Genomic DNA, 18504 nt, shown 5'->3' with positions numbered 1-18504 from the left:
AAATCTCTTGCCATTTTACTCAACATGGTTGCAGAGTTGTTTCCTTTCAGATGGGTTCTTGATACTGGCTGGATGAAAGGTAACTAGTGGGGAGGTATGGCAGCAAGGGACAGAGGAGTGCACAAAACACGAAGGGTTTGGTACTGATAACACCTGTCTGCATGTGGTTGTGTTTTTTTTCAACTTTAAATCACATCTCCACCCATTGATTTAAAGGGGTTGGGACAGGCACATGTCTGTTGCCATCAGGTGTACTTTGGCCCTTATATTGTAACCTTAAGAAATGGTTAGTTCTATGATGACGCACGGTGGCCTCATGTTCTATTTGTTGACTGTGCTACTTTTTAAATCTTTCTTAGTAATCACTAGCCTGTTATCATTCTGGTACCTTCTTCCTGTGTCCCCTGCAGGAATTCACCAAAGAAGACCCCAAAAGTGACATTGATGTGCAGATTTTACCCAAATTGGAACACTGCAGTTCTGAAAAGATGAACACTTGGCTAGGTGAGAGCCTCTCCAGAAAACCCAGCAAAGTCTGATTCTCAGTGTGAAAATATGATATTTCTGGACTACAACTCCCAGAATCCTCTAGCCCTCATAGTCAGTGGCCATGCTGGCTGAGGATCTCCAGGAGCTGCAGTCTGCCTTTTCCCAGCTCTGGCTTAGTGTTGCCCAAGTCTTCCTTCCCCTGGTGTTTATATGTCCTTTCTTGTACCTGGAATAGTCACATACAGTATCTGTTAGTGTCAGGTGCTTTTTGGCTCCTAAAATGTAAACTTAATAGATAAATAGTCCTGTATCTGTATCCTACTACAATCAGGGTCAGCATAAGACATTTTGCTGCATAAGGTGGATCAGGCACCTCATGGTTCTTCCTTCAAAGTCAAAGTGGATAGTGCCCAGAGGCAGTATTTGGACACAAGTATCTCTCCTGAACATTGGCAATAAAAATACAGTAATAACTTTTTAAACTAAGTTTCTCTCCCTCGGTTCCCATGAACTGCTCTCAGAAGCAGTAGCTTCACCCTGTTTAATTGTAAGTGCAATTATGCAAATTGTGCCCCGTCTGTCTGTCTGTCTATCTATCTAGAATATTTATGCCCCACATTTTAGCCACAAAGGCTCTCAGATGGCTTCTAGATAGTTAATTCGACAGTTCCCTTCCCTCAGCCTTACAATCTAAAAAGACATGACACAAAAGGAGAAGGGGATGGCAATGGGGAAGGGGGTCAAGTCCAGCAGATAATGCCTTTTCTTTTCTCCCTCCAAGTCCAAGGTGATAGCAGTTAAGATGGAAGGAGGCCTTTCAACTTCCTTTGGGGCTAGGCATGGTAGAGCTGTGCCTGCCTCTCCTTCTCTCCCTTCAAGGCCAGGATCTTTCTTCTAACCTGGTGTCCTACACAGAACATGGCTTATGCCCAGTTACCTTCATATTTTTTTTCTTAACCATGCATCTTTTACCCTCTCAAAAAGCTGCCAGATAGAATTTGAAAGGAAGTGCTACAGAACTTAAAAGCTTTGCTGTAATTGTGCTTTCAATCCTTGGGGATGAAGCAGGTCAGTTGCCTCTCTTACGCATACCTGTCCTGATACATGGAGCAAATGTTCTCTGCATCCTTTCTTTAAAGTATCCAGCACACTCTTTAATAAACTGTGCTGTTTAATAAACATTGCTTAAAGTCATTGTGGGTTTTAATATTGTATATTGTGATTTTCCTTAGAGCAAGGGCCTCAGAATGTTTTTAGATAGGTGAGATAGCCAAATAAATAAATAAACCATGTGCAGACTCTGTTCACTGTTCTTCTTGGACCTCATCTATTCTTCCTCCTTAGTTTTCCCCTTCACCCTCATTTACAGCTCCATCTTTCCCTGACCACAGGTATCTTCTATGGCTTCAAGGGACTTCTGCTGCTTCTGGGCATCTTCCTTGCCTATGAGACGAAGGGTGTCTCAACAGAGAAGATCAATGACCACCGAGCCGTGGGCATGGCAATCTACAACGTGGCTGTGAGTGGCTTATCTCTAAAAGGTTCAGACCAAGCATTGCCTTGACTGTTACATGCATTGTGAGAGAAGCTAGCCCTCCATCACAAAAAGAGGGAGGACATGCAGCCCTTCAAAATGTTACTTATTTGAACTACTGGTCCCAGAATTCCACAGACATTGTGGGGGGAAAGTTAGGTTCCAAGGTTTGGCTCTTTATGCTGCTGACTGATTGTGCAGTAACTCCATCTGTTAGGCCTGAGACAGACCGACCGAAAAGGGCGGCCTGCCAGCAGCCTACTTTCTTATGGATGGAAGCTGCAGCCGCCAAACCGCACAGCTTTCCTCTGGAGGAAAAAGAACCCGGGAAAAGCGGGTTCTTTTTCCAGCGCAGGGCAGACATAACGAGTGCACCAATGGCAGGGCACCGCCATTGTAATGCTGCCACGGCATATTAGGCTGAGGGATCATGCAGTTGCCGCACGGTCCCTAACCCTAAAATCGGCACAAGCACAGCGCAAAAGGCCGGTGTGTACCGCACCTTAGTTTATTTAAAAATGTGAAGTGAAAAGAAACTTGTAAGACACAACAGGGAGAACAAAGGGAATAATACATTTGGGGGATGCAGTTGCAGTGGTGTAGCTATGAAGAGTGGCAAAATGAGGTTGTTATTGTTGTTGTCCAAGGTTTTTTGTTTTGTTTTGTTTTGTTATTGTTGTTGTTTTGTTTTTACATATGATTACCTTAAGAGAACCTATCTTAGGGTTTCTTGGCAAGTTTCTTCAGAGGGGGTTTGCCTTTGTCATCCTGTGAGAATGAGAGAGTGTGACTTGCCCAAGATCACCCAGTGGGTTTTTGTGCTTGAGCAAGGAGTCAAATCCTGATCTCCAGAGTCGTAGTCCAATACTCGTACACCACTTTAGCATTCCTCCTCCAATTCTGCCCCCCCCCCCCAAGAAATTTTCCTTCTGCCCCCATATTTTTAGCACTTCAGAAAGTGAGATCCTGAAAACCATCCACTCTTGAAACTCTTATATTGGCTGTGTTTGCATTCCCTTAGTAACTTCCCTGCCCCTTTTCTTTGGAAATGATAAATGTAAACACTGTCCCCGGTTACGAAATAACCAGGTACGAAATTTCGGGATAAACAAAAAAAGCCCATAGGGAGTGATTGGTTTCGGCCTTACAAAAGAGTTTTTTCGGGTGACGAAAAAACCCGCGCGGTTTGAAGATGGAGCCGCGGTCGCGCCGAGCTTTTTTCCCCATTAGCGGCTATGTCTATTCGGCTTACGAGTATCCCGGGGTTAACGAAAGCGGCGGCGCAACGAACTTCTAAATTATTGCAGGTGTCAAAATTTTGGGGACTGAAATTGGAGATTCCCTCATGGAGGGCCTGAGTTCTTATTTGGGAGGATTGCCAATTTCATCTAATTTCTCCTCCTCATATGTACACAACCCAATGACATTGTAGGATGCTCTGTCAAAATCCATTAATGGGCTGAGTAATTATCAGGGGTGCTTTACAGACCGCGCTTTGCACTGCCTGGATACATGCTGGTTTGCCTCGGGTGTCCTTTACAGACGCCCCGCAACACCTAGCCATACCTTCGGCATGATAATGGCGGTGCCCTGTGTACATGACCACCACCACTTCCATCATGGCCGCCAAGCCAACCGCCAAACATTGCGTGCGGGCATCTCGCGCTCTGCTGCAGGGCACTTGTTGCCCCTTCAGTGGCTGGAAGGAGCTTCAAAAACGAGGCTCCTTCTTGGGACCCTCATTCCCGCGCAGCAAACGGCTGCAGGAACAAAGCCGAAAGGGGCCAAGTGGCCCCTTTCTCTCCTCACCTCCCGTTGTCCTGGACATGAGCCCACCAAAGGACAGCATTTTACATGCTGCTCTCTGGCCTGTAACATGTGATTGGGGCTTCTGGCTGCCGCTGTGGCTGCCCTGGCCCCAAATACGTGGCACTAAAGGGTCTGCAGGCCACCCCAAATCGGTCTTTTTCCCGCCAATAAACCCTTGTGGGAGACAACAGAAGGAGAACTAAACCTGACCTGAACTTCCAAGTCCTCTTGACCACCAGAAATTCCGGGACTGGGACAAAGTTTTGCCCAATTTGTGAATTATCAGACAACTTCATTTCAATTTCCCTGGTTCAACCAGTGGACCAATTGCATCTCAACAAGCATAGATATAGGAGAGCTATGGGCTCCTCAGCGGAGGAAAGTTGCTTTTAAAATTGTATCACTGTCATTATTTCTAATCTTGAAAAATATTTGAAAGTCTTGAAAAGTAATTTTTCCACTGTTAACTCATCACTCATTGTGTAACTACTTCTTTTGCCTTTGTGCTTTTTTAAAACAACATGCAGGATAGATAAGTGAATGGTAAAACTGAGAAAATCTTGTCAAATCCTTTCTGATAAAATGCACTTAAAGAGTAATTTTAAAAGGTAGCTGGAAATGTTACTTTAACAGTAACATTTTAAGTAGCTCTTTACCCCACTTTATTTTTGAAATGTGCCTTGGTCGTGCCCTTGTTACACACATTAAAAAAGCAACCTGTTCCAAGTGACAAGCTTACTTGTGACTCATTTCTTCCAAGGTCTTTGCATCAGTGTGTCAAACCCGATTCCCCTTCCCTGCCCCAGGTGACATGCCCCAGACTTTGGGCATTTCACCTCACCAGCTGAATGCTCATTCTCCATGGTAAGCACTGTATTTCACAAGTTCTGCTTCTGCTTTATGAATGGAGGCTCCACCAGTTTAAGCAGGACCTATTTCTCATGAACATCTGGTCAAATCAGTCAAGAGTCTGTGTGGCACAAGATATGGATCTGGAATGGGGCACTTGAGCCCCTCCTAAAGTCCCTCAAATACTGGATGGATAATGCCAATGAATACCAGGTGCGGTAGTGTAAGCTGTATGCAGAAGAAGGAATTGGCAAAACAACCTCTGACTATCCTGCCTAAGAAAACAATGGAGTTTCAGACAAGGGGAATTGGAAGTATAATCCGATGGCAATCTGAACGAAATCATGGGGTTAACGTTATTGCGTGATAGACTACCAACAACAATTTGGGCAATGGGAAGTCATCCGAACGCATCATGTGGTTTCACATTATTGCTGATAGAACTGCTACATGCAAATTCGGGCAATAGCAGGCTATTTTCAGGCAATGGGGACGCCAGTTTCGAATGCAATGCGTTTTCACCTAATTGGCAAAACAGCAATTTTAAGTGAAGGCCCTGCTTTCTTTTCATTTGAATTTAAGAGAAATTCCTCCCTTTGATAAACTCCCTATGACATTCAGAAGTCACCATATAATGAGAGGCGCTTGAAGGCACATACACACGTGCATAAATCAGGACCACATAGCGTATTCAGGTTTCCATTCACTTTCCATTCTTTCCATTCACCTAATAGAGTCCCCTTAGACGCAGTCTGCTCCAACTGGTGCGGCTCGGGAGTTCATGACTACCATGACGGCCATGGGCCTGTCCCAATTGGTCTCAGCCCACGCATGGCTGGTAATAACACTTGATGTTATCTTCTTTACGACATGGATCCGTGGGCAGAGGTAACCAATCCTGCCCTGTCATGGACGGATCATTCTTGGTCGAGGCTAGTACAAGGCTACCACCAGATCCCCCCGGGGTGGGCGGACCTATTAGGATGGTCCACCCTCGAGCTGATGGAACCCAATAGGTTCCAGGAAGCCCTAGAGGGCTATTTGGTTGGAACTGACGGCGACACTGTGATGCCTGCACAACCTGGGATACTGATCTCTCCAGGGCATACACAGCATGCTCCCAAGTGTCCTTTCCGGCCTGCTTCCAATAGAAGCCCTGGTAACGGAAGATCTCAGGGCAAGGAAGTGGGCTGCACAACGACTAGAGCGCAAATGGCGGACACATCAGGACTTAGCCGACAGACACTCCTAAGTCTCATTTGCAGGCCTACGGAGTGGCATAGATGCCAGCTAAGAATTCGTTCTTCGCTGCACGTATTGTGTCCGTGGAGTCCGTCGCAAAGCTGTTCAGGGTTTGAGAGAGCCACTCAATTGGCTCCCCCCCTGAACCCAATATTGGAGCATCAAAGCCTGCTGTACGAATTTAACAACCTTCGCGGAATAAAATTTCTCGGCTAAGGGCTGATCTCGACGCTGTAATTAGTCCAAATGAGAGTAGAGGGTCCAGACTTTGTGGACTCAGTGGACTGATCACTTTGATCTGTAAGTACCGAGAGTTGGACAATCCTCAGCACGTTAGAAGACAACGGCTGCTCCTGATCCCGTCCTTCAGGGCTGGCAGTTCAAGGGGGAACGGCGGTAACAGAGATGTTGCGCCAATTGTTTAATTCATCTCTCAGGAGGGCCGATTTCCATCTAGTCTAAAAACTGCCATAGTAAAACCTCATAAAAAAAGCCCTCCCTTGACCCCCTAATTCGAAATAATTATCGGCCTGTTTCACTGCTGCCATTTCTAGGGAAGGTGATCGAGAGAGCGTTTCCTCCCAGCTGCAGGGGGTCTTGAAGGATATGGATTATCTGGACCCATTTCAAACCGGCTTCCGGGTGGGCTATGGGGTTGAGACGTGCATGGTGCCTTAGTCGATGACTCCGTCTGGGCATGGACAGGAGTAGCGTGTCCCTGTTAGTGCTCTTGGACATCTCTGCGGCCTTCATATACCATCGCCATGGTATCCTTCTGGATCGCCTGGGGGAGTTGGCACGGGGCGCCTGCGTTGCAGTGGTCCGTTCCTACCTCCAGGTAGATTCCAGATGGTGGAGTGGCTGGGGGACTGTCGCTCCGATAAGAGGCCCTTACATCGGGGTCCCTCAGGGACCCGATTTTGTCCCTACGTATTCAATTAACATGAAGCGCTGGGAAGATCATACCGGAGAACGGGGCGCAGTACAGTACGCGATGACACCCAAATAGTCTTCTCTGTGTCTCCGACTGATGCAGTGACTAGGGAGGGCATCTCTCCGCTCAATGCCTTCTGGAGTCGTAATGGGCTGGATGGGGGAAAAAAGACCAGCCTGATATCCAGAGAAAACGAGTACTTGTGAAGGCCCCCCAGTCCCAGAAGGAAATTTGTTCCATCCTGAACGGGTCAGCTTCCTGGAAGGACAACAGTTGCAGTCTGGGATGCTTCGACCGTCGTTTCACGACTACTCCCCAGGTGGATGCGACAGTCAGAGTGCCGTTATCAGCGGTCGCATACGCCAGTGCGACCCTACCTGGGCCGGGGGACCTTGAAACAGTGGTACAGGGCACGGTAACTTCGCGACTCGATTTCTGAATGCGCTCACATGGGGCAACCCTTGTAACCAAACTCAGGAAGCTACAGTTGGTTCAGAATATGGCGAGCGTGGTCGGTCACTGGTAGCTCCAGGGCAGCCACAAACACGAATGAAAGATTGCATGGGTGTCCAAATTTGTTCGGGCGCATAACAATGGTATTGGTTTTTTACCTATAAAGCCCTTAAATGGCTTGGAGCCAGAGTACTTGGAGGACCGTTGCCTCTCCCCATATAATCTGCCCCGCACTTCGAAGTCAGGTAGAGAACAACTTTGAGAGGTTCCTCAATGTGGATATGATGTGTCTGCGCAGAGGCGGGCGCTGACGGGCGCGCCTGCTCTTCAGTTCGTGTTGTGATACGGGTGGTGTGCTGGGCTCCGGACGAGCGGCTGGCGGTGCGGTATTGTTGGGTGTGCCCCGGCCCGGGGAGCGGGAGGAAAAACCGCTAAGGCGGACCGAGGGCGGGGGCCAACGGGCCCCCAGGCCGAGGCCCAGTCCTGTGGGCGCCGGATAGGAGGGGGAGATGGAGGGTGAAGGTTGATGGGAACGGGCTGGCCACGGGGTGTGGGGGGTACATGGGTGGGGGCAGGAGTGAGGGATGAAGGATGGAAGGGGAGAGTTGGTGATGGTGTAGCGGGTAGTGGGTGGAGGGGGGGGAGGACAAATAGGAGGGTGAGGAGACGGACAGGAGGGGGAAGGGGGGAGGGGGGAGGCGGGCAAGACCGCGGGGGACATGGGGAGCGGGAGGAGTTGAAGTGGAAGGGGGGCGGGAGATGAATAACAAGCCGCAGAGGGGCCTTGGTGAGCAGGGTAGGTAGGGCGAGAGGGGGGGGGTGAGGGGCCCGGGGTCCGGGGGAAGAGGGAGGGGGGGCCGTGAAAGAAGAAGGGAGGAGGGGGGCGGGGGGGGCAAGGGAGGCCAGGGGGGGCGGGCGGGGGCGCAGGGGCAGGCGACGGAAGGGACAAGGGGAGAACCAAAGGGGCGAGAAGGCAGAACGCGCGGAAAGGCAAAGAAGAGGGGAGGCCAAGAAAACCCCAGGCAGGGGCACCGGAGGGGGCCAGAGCCAAAAGGAGGGAAGCAGAGAACAACAAAGGCAGGGGGAGGGAGGGGGGGGGGTGTTGTGTTGTGGTGGTTGGCGCCGTGGGTTGGTTTTTTGTGCTCTCATTTATGTTTGTCGTGTTGGTTGGTTTGGGAGGAGTTTTGGTGTTTTTGTTGTTTGTGTTTATAGGTGTGTGAGTGGGAGGCACACGCGCGGCGCGGGCACGCGCACCACCGGCACGAAAACAACCAGGGGACCCAGAGCGCGAAAGGGCCCGGGGAGGCCCCGGAAGAGCGCCAAGCGGCGCGGGGCGGGGCGGGGCGGGGCAGCGCGCAAACACAGCCAACACAGAGGCGGCGGAGAGAAAAGACGACGGGAGGCGACGAGAGCAACGAGCCAAAAACAAGCACGACGAAGCGCCGCAAGAACCACACAGAGACGCGCGAGACCCACAAAAAAAGGGGGCCGACAGAGGCGGGAGAGACAGGGGGCCGCGAGGAACAGAACAGGGCCCACAAGCCGCCGGGACAGACGAAGGGGGACAGACGAACGGGCGCAGCAGGCCAGCCAGGGGGCAGCAGACAGGGCGGGGCCACGCACGACCCAGGGAAAAGCAAGGGGCAGCGGGGCACGGGGGCAGGGCCGCAGAGGCCCGGCGGGCAGGACGCCGAAGACAGGACGACAACACCGGGGAAGCAGAACGGGGCGGGCAGGAGGGCCAAAGACAGGCAGAGACAGAGAGAGGGCCGGCGAAGACCAGGGGGGCGGGGCCGGAAGCGGAAGCCGAGAACAGAAGGAACAAACCAAGGGGCAAGGGGGGGGGCAACGGGGGGGGAGCAGAAGGACAACGAGAAAGGGGGCAGCACGAGAGGGGAAAAACGGAAAGGGACGGCGGGCCCGGGACCCCACACCGACACAACAGCGGCCAAGACCCGCGGAGGGGGGGAAGACAGCCCAGAGGGAGGGAGGGCCAAGGACCAACCAAAGCCGGGGGGAAGCGAGGGCGGGGCCGAGGGACCCGACACGAAGAGGAGGCCGGGGGCAGGGGGAACGGGAAGAGGGAAGGGAAACGAAGAAAAGAATGCGAGGGAGAGGGGAAGGCCAGAAGGACGAGGGGCGGGAGAGAACACGGAGAAGAGGGCGAGGAGGAGCAAAAACCCCAAGGAAGAGGAGAAAGCAAAGAAAGGGAAAAAAGAAGGAAAGAGAAGGGGGACAGGGAGAGCGCCCGCGAGGAAACGAGGGCGGAAGAGAGGAGGGGCACAAAGAGAAAAAAAGCAGAGAGAGGGCGAAAGAAACCCGGGGACAAAGAGGCAGGTAGAACAAGGGGGGGCGGGAAGGGGGAATAAAGGAAGGAAGGACACCAAAGGGCGCGGGAGAGAGAACAGGGAGCAAAAGGGCAAGAGAGAGACACCGCACCCGGACGGGGGGACCAAAAGCGACAAAAAGGAAAGCGGGGGCGGGAAAGGGGGGAAGAAACAGGACAGACGACCACGGGGGGGGAAAGGGGAAAAAACGAAGAGGCGGGACGAAGGCAGGCCAAAAACGAGAGAGACAGGGGAAAAGGGAGGAAGAAAGCCCGAAAAGAGGCGAGGAAGAGGGGGGGAAGACCCGGGAAAAAAGGGGGGCAAAGGAAGAGGGGACAGGGGCAGAGGGAAGGGGGGCCAAAGGCCAACGCAGACCAAGGGGGACCAAGCGGAGACGGGAGAGGGGGAGAAGGCAACAAGGAGGAAGGGAAAGGGCAAGAAAGGGGGAAAAGGGGGAACCCGGGAAGAAAGAAGGAGGAGAGAAAAGGGAGCGGGCGGAGGGGGAGGGAAGAGCGGAGAACAGAGGGAAAAAAGAGCCAAACGGGAAAAGAGAGAAGACCATCCGATGCAACAGGAAACGGAAAGGGGGGGAAAAGCCAGGAAGGGAAGGGATTAAACAGGGAAGGAGCGGGGAGGGCGACCAAGAGAAGAAAAGAAGGGTGAAACGGTGAAGAGAGAGAGAGAAGACAAGGGAAAGGAGGGACAGAGGAAAACGAACTGAAAGGCGCAAGACGGCCGGAACGGAAGGAGAAGAAAGGAACAACGAAAAGAAAAACAGGGGGGAGACGGGAGTGGACATCTGGTCAGCCGGGAGAAAACGAAGGAACAGAGGGGGGCCAAAAAGAACAGGACTAAGCCGGGTGGAGGCAAACTCCTAGAATAAGAGTGGGCGCGGCCCGGCGCGCAGGGCGGGGGCCCAGCCCGCCCAGGCACCAGAGGACTCCAGCAGACCAACAGAAGGCAGCCGTTGGGCGGGGGGGGCCCCCCACGCACGCGCGCCGGGCGTGCGGCGGACATCACGCGGGGGGCGTGGGGTCCCAAGGAGGCCCGGACCCTCGAGGGGGGGCCAGGGGGGGCAGCGGCCCCTCCGCCCCCACGGAAGGGAGCGAGAATGAACCGACCGACGGGGCCGCCAAACAGGACCGGGCAAGAAGGGAGGGAGGAGGCCGAGCCAGCGAGCAAAAGGGGAGGCGGGCGAGCGGGCAGAGGGGCCGGAAGGGGAGGGGAGCCCAAGGGCCCAGGAAGGGGGGCACGGCAACCGCCCTTAGCCCAACGCAAAGGGAAAGGAGGCAAAACGAGGGTGCGCAGCCCAGAGTGGCAAGCAGTTGCTTACCCCTCCGTGACACGTGCTGGAGTGGAAGGAAAAGACCAGGTTAGGGCACCACGTGGAGGCCGGGCTGCAGCCTTTCCCAGCGTCCACATAGGGAAGATGAAAGTAGCGCACATCGGCGTGCCACGATGCCAGAGGGGGGGGAGTGTCCCGCCAGCGGGCAGGCTGGGTTGGAAGAGGTGACGTGGGCGCGTGCACGAGGAAAGCCCACATAATGGAACCCCCCATTGGCCAACTAGAGGCAGCAGGGGAGAACACGGGGCACATGCAAGCCAAGCTTCCAGTTACCGAACAGCGTAGAAGGACAGGTGCGCGGAGACGAATGATCCGTACGAAATTGTCCGGGATACGAAAAAGTGGGATTGGCAAAAACGGTTCGGTTACAAATATTGTTCGGGGTAACGAAATTCATGTCGGCGCGAAATTCAAACTTAAGGCTGTTCCAGGGCTAATGGAAAGGCCGCTATTAGTGGGTCGGGTAGAAGAAGTTGTTTCGGGGCGAAAGGAATGGCGGAACAACTTAAGTTCGTAACCCGAGGCACCACTGGACTAATTCCACTTCCCTCATGGCTGCATCCTGTGGATCTGGATTTTGTAGTTAAGTGCGGTAGGTAAGGTCCGTGGACTAAAAATCATAGAATCATATAATGCTAGGTACCTTCCCAAATTGCAAATCATTGGATTCCACAGAAGGGAACCTGGCGTTTTAATTGTACCATAGAGCTATAATTGGGTATGTCCCCAGTCACATCAAGGCTGGCGCCCTCCCCTAACATCACCCCTTCTACAGGAGAAACGTAAATGGGGAAGGAGCCCTCAGGCCTTCCAGTGGTTCCCTTACATTATGGTGTGCGAAAGATGTGTGGACACTGATGGGAGAGGGTCTGTTTATTTCAGATGCGGCGTCTCATCACCCGGGGAGAGTGGCAGTCCTGAGCAGCAAGACACTATGACGAGCCTCCCCACTAACAACAAGGAGGAAGAGAAACACGGATGCTGGAGAAGAGAACCGGGAACTTGAGAAAACATTGCAGAGTGAGCTGGGTGCTGGTGGGGAGATGGAATGACTTATCAGGGTTGTGGTGAAAACAATGACCGCGGTATAGGTACTCGTGCCTTTCTTTAGTTTGCATATATTATTCAGTAAGGTAGGAAATAGGACAAAATCCTGTTGGTATCTTTTTTCCAACACACACTGTCTACTCAGCTCAAGGTTGCGGAAGCAAGTGGCCCGTTCGTGCTGTTCACATGCAGATATGTATTTTGGCTGATGCATATCCAACTGCTCCTGCTGAAACTGGAAGTAGACCTCTGAATACACATTCAAGCTGGGGATCCAATGGGTGCGTTCTAACTAGTGTAGACCACAATAGCAATCCTTGACTCAACATGGAAGTAAATGGAACAGTGACCAACATGGAAGTAAATTAATTCAGTGGACCCCAAACAGTGCTCTTTAAGGGATTCTGGACCCAGATCCCGAATCCCAGACTATTGGCCAACAGGTTGAGGCTCTGGGAGCGAAGGCCAAAATCTCTCAAACGCACATGTTGTGGAGACCACGATCTATTGATACAAGGGTCTCTTTAGTCACATTAACAATAGGATTTGGCCTCATAGCACATCCAGTTGCACATTTCACAAACAAGCAACATAACCTGCATTCAAGGATGTGAGCAGGAGTAGAACCAGCCAACGGCTGGAACTCAAGCAGTTAGAGAAACCAGGCCATGGTGGTGAACTTGCGGCAGCACCCCCGGGACACAAAGCCCGTGAGGGCCACTGCGGACGTAGCTGGACCGCTCCGGATGCCACCAGGCCTCCCGTGGAAAACTGAGCCATAACAAGGAGGGGTGGGCCATGCCCCTCTGGCCAGAATCACGTCCCACCTTCTGGCCAGATGCCCTCGCCCCTCCAGCCCTGAAGCCTCGCACCTTGCTATGCGATGGAATCTGAGAATTGTAATTAGTGAGGTGTAATGAGGCCATCCATGGAGTTTCTTGGCAACATTCTCAGAGGAGGTTTCCATGTGCCCCTAATTGGAGAGAATGTGACTTGCCAAAGTCCTCAATGGTTCATGGCTGAACTGGGATTTAAGCCCTGGTCCCCAGAGTCGCATGCTCAAACTGACTGCTGCTCTCTTTGTTCTTATTATTGTGCTGCAGGCCTTGTGTATTATATTAGGGTTGTTGTTGTTGTTGTGTGCCTCCAATCGCATTTCCAAATAATCGGCCCCAGAGCAGTAAAAATTATCATGAGGCAAGCTTCATCAGAAGAGGATTTCCACGCCATTCCTGAGGCTGAGGGAGCGAAACTTGTGTGTGTGGTGTCTTCAAGTAATTCTGACTTATGGACCTTAAGGTGAAACCATCATAGAGTTTTCTTGGCAAGTTTCATCAGAGAGGGTTTGCTAGTTTGAGGCTGAGAGAATGCCTGGGTTCCCCCCCACAGAAGTCCCCTCCTCCCAGCACGGGGGTGACACCTGGTGCAGAATGCCATTGCATTTGGGCACATCATCTCTTAAAGTTTGCATTACGACCTAGAGTTACGCATTCATAATGATCATATCATAAGCCCTACAATAGTCAGTAGTGTAGAATATGTAGAGATTGTAAAAGTCCTACAGCCCTCATTTACAGGCAGCAGTGTGTTACAAGCAAGGGTTCTTCTCCTGTTAGTGGAGTACAGCAGACTGATGTTCCACCACCTCCCAGGAGCTATCTCCATAATAATAGAGAGATTGTGAAAGGATTTCTGCTTCTGACTGTTGCACCAGTGATCGCGTTGCAGATGAGGCTGGAAATGCCAGTCGCTGCACCCATCAACAGAGAAAGACCCCCATCACACACTGCAGCTGTTCAATGGTAAATTAGGGTGGCGGGGATTAAGTTAAATTAACAAGCAGTGAACTAACTACTGATTCATTCCCTATGTCAGGGGTCGGCAACCCCGGCCCCGATGCGCACTCCGGCTGCGCGATGCCGCCGCTCTGGTATGCAATTTTGCCCCTCAAATGGCAGCGAAGTCTCGCGTGACGGAAAAGGTCATGCGAGACTTCACCGCCATTTTGAGGAACAAAATGGCGTTGGGCCTCTAGGAGGCCCATTGCAGCCCCTGGAGCCCCCAACAGGGCCCGGCAGCGGCGCGGGCCCTAGAAAGCCCGTTGCGGCCGCCAGGCCCTGCAAAAGGGCTCCGCGGCAGCAGCAGGCCTCTAGGAGGCCCGTTGCCGTGCTGGGGCCCTGCAAAAGGGCTCGCAGAGGCAGCGGGCCTCTAAGGCCAGTTGCCACGCGGGGCCCTCCAACAGAGGGACTTTTTTGGACTTTTTTGCCAGCCTCTGATAGGGCCTGGGGCCCGTCAGGCCGGCAAAGAGGAGGCCTCCAGCCTGGTGGCCCCCGATGGCTTTTTTGCCGGCCTCGATGGGGCCTGGGCCCCTCAGGGGCCAGCAGAGAAGGAGGCATCCAGCGCTGGCAGCCCCCACCGGCTCTTTCCTGACCTTGATGGGGACTGGGGCCCCGTCAGGGGCCGGCAAAGGAGGAGGCCTGGCCCCAGAGGGTGGAAGCTCCGCCCCTGGCATGCGGCCCCGCCCCGAGGGTGGAAGCTCCACCCCCTTCGCCCTTCAGCTGTCTGAGGACAGCAACCCCCCCGCCCTCAAAAATTGCCTACCCCTGCCCTATGTCTTGGGAGGTCTGAGAGTGTAATCAAAAATACTCTCCATGCATCTGAGAAGTAGACAAGTCTACAAAAGCTTATGTTACAACTTTTTTCACATATTAGTCCAAAGATGCTACAAATCTTTGCATACTGATATTCCAGCCAAACACACTATGTCCAAGTTCCAATTTAAAAATACTGTTTTTCTTTCGTTCCAGTGCTGCTTTCTCCATATTTGGCCTACACAAGCAGCCACATCCAGAAACTTCAGCCTCTGCTGTCAGTTTCACACCATCCATTATTTTGTCTTGTCTCCAACAGAAGGAAGAGCGTGTTTCTGAGCTCCAGCAACAACTCAAAGACCGACAGCAACTGCGTCCCGGCGGTCCTCCAACTGTGCAGCTGACAACCACTTCACAACTCAGCCCTGGTCAGCCCTACCGGCCCCAACCTCACCAGCCCAGTCTGCCTCTAGTCCGCTGCCTTGTGGCCGAACAGGCCGACAAGTTAGGCCGCAACAACTGTGACGGTAGCCGCGTCCATCGCTTACAGTGACGGACTTCACAAGCACCACTGAGGGGGAGGGTGGGTGGCCCCTGCGCAGCCAGGTGAGATGGGCAGAGGCTCATGGAGCTAGTGGGCTGGGACGTACAGTTGGCTGGGGGTGTTGTGGTCTTTTTTTTTTTAATCAAAGAAATATAATCTCTGGTCTTTGTAAACAAAACCAACCCCCTTTGTGTCTGTCCACCTGCCTGCCTCCCAACCTGGAACCAGGTGCAAGCTCTGTGGAATTTATTCTAGAAGTAGAGGGGTGAAGGGATACCTCCCCATCCACCTCCCAGCACATGCACACCTTTTCAAGTGTTACTATCTGGGGAGGGTGGAAAAGTTGGAACAGGGCTCTTTCATCAGGCAGAAGGTTGCTGTGGCCGTGTGGCTGAAGGAAGGAAATCTAATCAAAGTGATACACTGCCTCTGTGAGTTTCAGCTCATGTACCTGAGCTGGAGGAAGAGGTTGACAGCTACTGTTAGGCTGTTTGACATAGCTGTGCCAATTCTGCACACACTTGGCTGTGGCAAATCAATTGTACTATTACTGACAGTCATTCACAAGTGACTCTTCTTCTTAATGACCACAAATTCTTCCTTCTGGCTGTACCAGGTTGTCTGAACAGGCAGGCACTGTAGCTCAAAAGCAGCCTGCCTATACAATATGGTTTAAAGGATCCATTTCCCATGAATGGAGGAAGCCTGGCAACAAGTGTGCTGTTATGCAGTTGCTTTTCAAGACCTTTGGTAGAAATGCCTGTAACGTAACCCCGACAGTTCCATTTAATAAGCTACAGTAATGTATGTGTATTTCTGTCATTGAACTTGTCAAAACAACCCCTTGCCCCAGCAACTGATTCTGGTTGCCAGTACAGGCAACTTCAACAGAAACTCTCTCATGCCCACATAGTCACATCATATACACAAGTGGACTCCATTTATGGCCCTTGGGGCTCCTGTACACAGTGGTAGAATGTACCACTACAAGGAGTCACCTTCATGCAAAGTTGGACTGCAATATACAGTTGAAGTCTAAAGACAGTCAGCTACTGTGGCAGAGGAAGACTTACATTTGTAGGCACAAAACAATGGGTAATTAGAGCTCTTATCCAAGCAACAGGGTAATCTAGATACAGAAGAAAGCAAAATGGCAGAGCACCTCTTTTAGGTGGCCATAGCCACAGAAGACAGGAGCACTGTGCCAGTTTCTTTCTGATAAAGGTTTAGAAAGTATCCTTCCTAGAGATACAGGGGAGGCAGAGACATCCCAAAGGACATTGTCCCTGAAGCTGTTTTTAAATGTATTTGTCCTGCCTGAGCTTGATGCATCTGTCTGAATTGTGAGTCAAGAAGGAGGACATACTTGCAACAAATGCCTTCATCTCTCCCTCATTCGCCCACCCTCTCAGTCTTGCCAAGGAGAGTAAGGAACAAGCCACAGGGGAGGCAAGGATTGGGCAGAATGCTGATGAGCCAAGAGAGGAGCCAGCAGCTACCTTACAACCAGCCCTTGGCTGCCTCAGTAGCGCATGTGCGTGTGTTTTTTGTGTGTATGCTTGCATGATGTGTCCATGCCATTCCTCCCACACTTTTCCATTTTGAGCACTTATGTCCAGCAGATGTGGGAGTATGGAGGCTGCCCACAGGGCAAGGGGGAGCAGGGAGGCAGCGGAAAGCCAGATGCCTGCCAACTTTCCCCATCCGGCATACAAATGTTCTTAAGTAAAATTATACAATAGAGATGTGGATTCTTGACTCATCTGTGAATTGTGTGCTTGCTCAGTTTTGGGTGCCATTCCTTCTCTTTGTGTCCAACAGGGACCAGAGCAAAAATTCAGTTTCCACGAGTGGAGGTGGGCATATGATGTTTGTGGCGTCGGGCTTTTGGCATCAGGAAAGGGAAAAGAGAATTAGGTGTGGCTGTGTAGGTGAGCAAAAATAGGGGGTATATTGGATTTGCACTGTGTTTGTTACTAACAGGATGCCACCAGTACATTGCCTTAAGTGCCATCTGTAGATGTTATTCAGAAGCCTCATGAGGTCCATATAACTTACTCCCAGGAAAAGTAAACATAGTATTGAATCCTTGGATAATTTTAAAATGTCTTCAAACGCGGTCTTTTTGTGAATTCCATTAACTCATAGCAAGACCAGCCTTTGGAATTTATCTTTTGGTCTGTAGTTCCCAGATCCCCCGTGTGTGGTTGAGGTTTCCATTTGTAATCCAAAAGAAGTTATTTTCCCAGGGCCATGGAATGCAGAACTTCATTTGTTAACATGAAAAACTGATCGGAGGACTTCGGGGGAGAGGGGGGAGGTTTCTTAGCAACATTATAGTTACCAGCCAGTTAGTGCTGATCATAACTGGATTGTGCCACAAACTTGCAGACCCAGTTTTCTTTTTTTTTAAATTGAGCCCAACCTTAGCGTGGAAAATTATGGCCAGACAATGCAGTGAAGTCATTCCAGATCTTTAAAAGTATTTTGTATTAGGCTAAGTATTTAGCCTAAGTGGAGTTGTTGGGACCTGAATGGAGGTTCTGGAATCCATGTGCAGGACAGGCTTTGCAGCAGGGCTCATAGGCCACAATTAAGAAATGGCTGGAGTGGACAAGGCTGCTAGACCATAATGAACATAATGATTATAAAGTGTTCAGCTAGAAAGGCTTGGACTGCATACCCTCCAACATTTCACAGATGAAACCAGGGACACATACAGCCAAACAACAGCAGAGCACGGTCAAGAGGGGAAACGTTATTATCATGGAAGCACACACAAGCTTGGAGAAACTGCAGCAGTTTGCTTTTGCCTGAGCCTACTGGGATAGACAAGCTTCTGTCTGCCCTGCCTTTCCTTGCTGAGCTAGCTTACGTGCAAACAGGGTGACCCATGTCCTAACCACAAAGGCAGAAAAGGCACCACAAAGTGTAGGGCATTCAAGAAAAATGTGAGACATTACAAAATACAGTCAGCCCTCCTTATCCACAGATTTTTTTTATCCACTGATTCAAGCATTCACTGATTGAAAATATTCAAAAAATTATAAATTCCAAATAGCAAACCTTGAATTATAAATTCCAAATAGCAAACCTTGATTTTCTATTTTATATAAGGGACACCACTTTGATATGCCATTATATTTAATGGAACTTGAGTATCCACAGATTTTGTTATCCATGGGGGCTCCTGGAACCAAACCCTAGCGGATAACAAGGACCCACTGAAATTCATGCTGCTTAGGCATGCTTAAAATGGAGTACATTTTGGAACTGCTCCTGAACAAAAGGTTGAAATGCAGGACATGTCCTGGAAAAGGAGGACATCTGACCACCCTGG

At 51.1% G+C, this 18504-nt stretch overlaps 1 protein-coding gene across 2 annotated transcripts in view; it reads left to right on the top strand.

Annotated features, from left to right (window-relative positions):
* Positions 1-2068, top strand: part of GABBR1 (gamma-aminobutyric acid type B receptor subunit 1) — a 196954-nt gene extending 194886 nt beyond the window's left edge. For both annotated transcript variants that reach the window (XM_042452359.1, XM_042452358.1), the window contains 2 exons: positions 411-504; positions 1881-2068. In XM_042452359.1, coding sequence (XP_042308293.1) covers positions 411-504; positions 1881-2053 — 267 coding nt within the window. In that variant the 3' untranslated portion in view covers positions 2054-2068. The remainder of the gene's footprint in view (positions 1-410; positions 505-1880) is intronic.
* Positions 2069-18504: the final 16436 nt, after the last annotated feature.

Source organism: Sceloporus undulatus, chromosome 2, assembly GCF_019175285.1.
Source record: "Sceloporus undulatus isolate JIND9_A2432 ecotype Alabama chromosome 2, SceUnd_v1.1, whole genome shotgun sequence".
NCBI classification, from domain to species: Eukaryota; Metazoa; Chordata; class Lepidosauria; order Squamata; family Phrynosomatidae; genus Sceloporus; species Sceloporus undulatus.
This window is presented reverse-complemented; position numbering and strand designations above follow the sequence as displayed.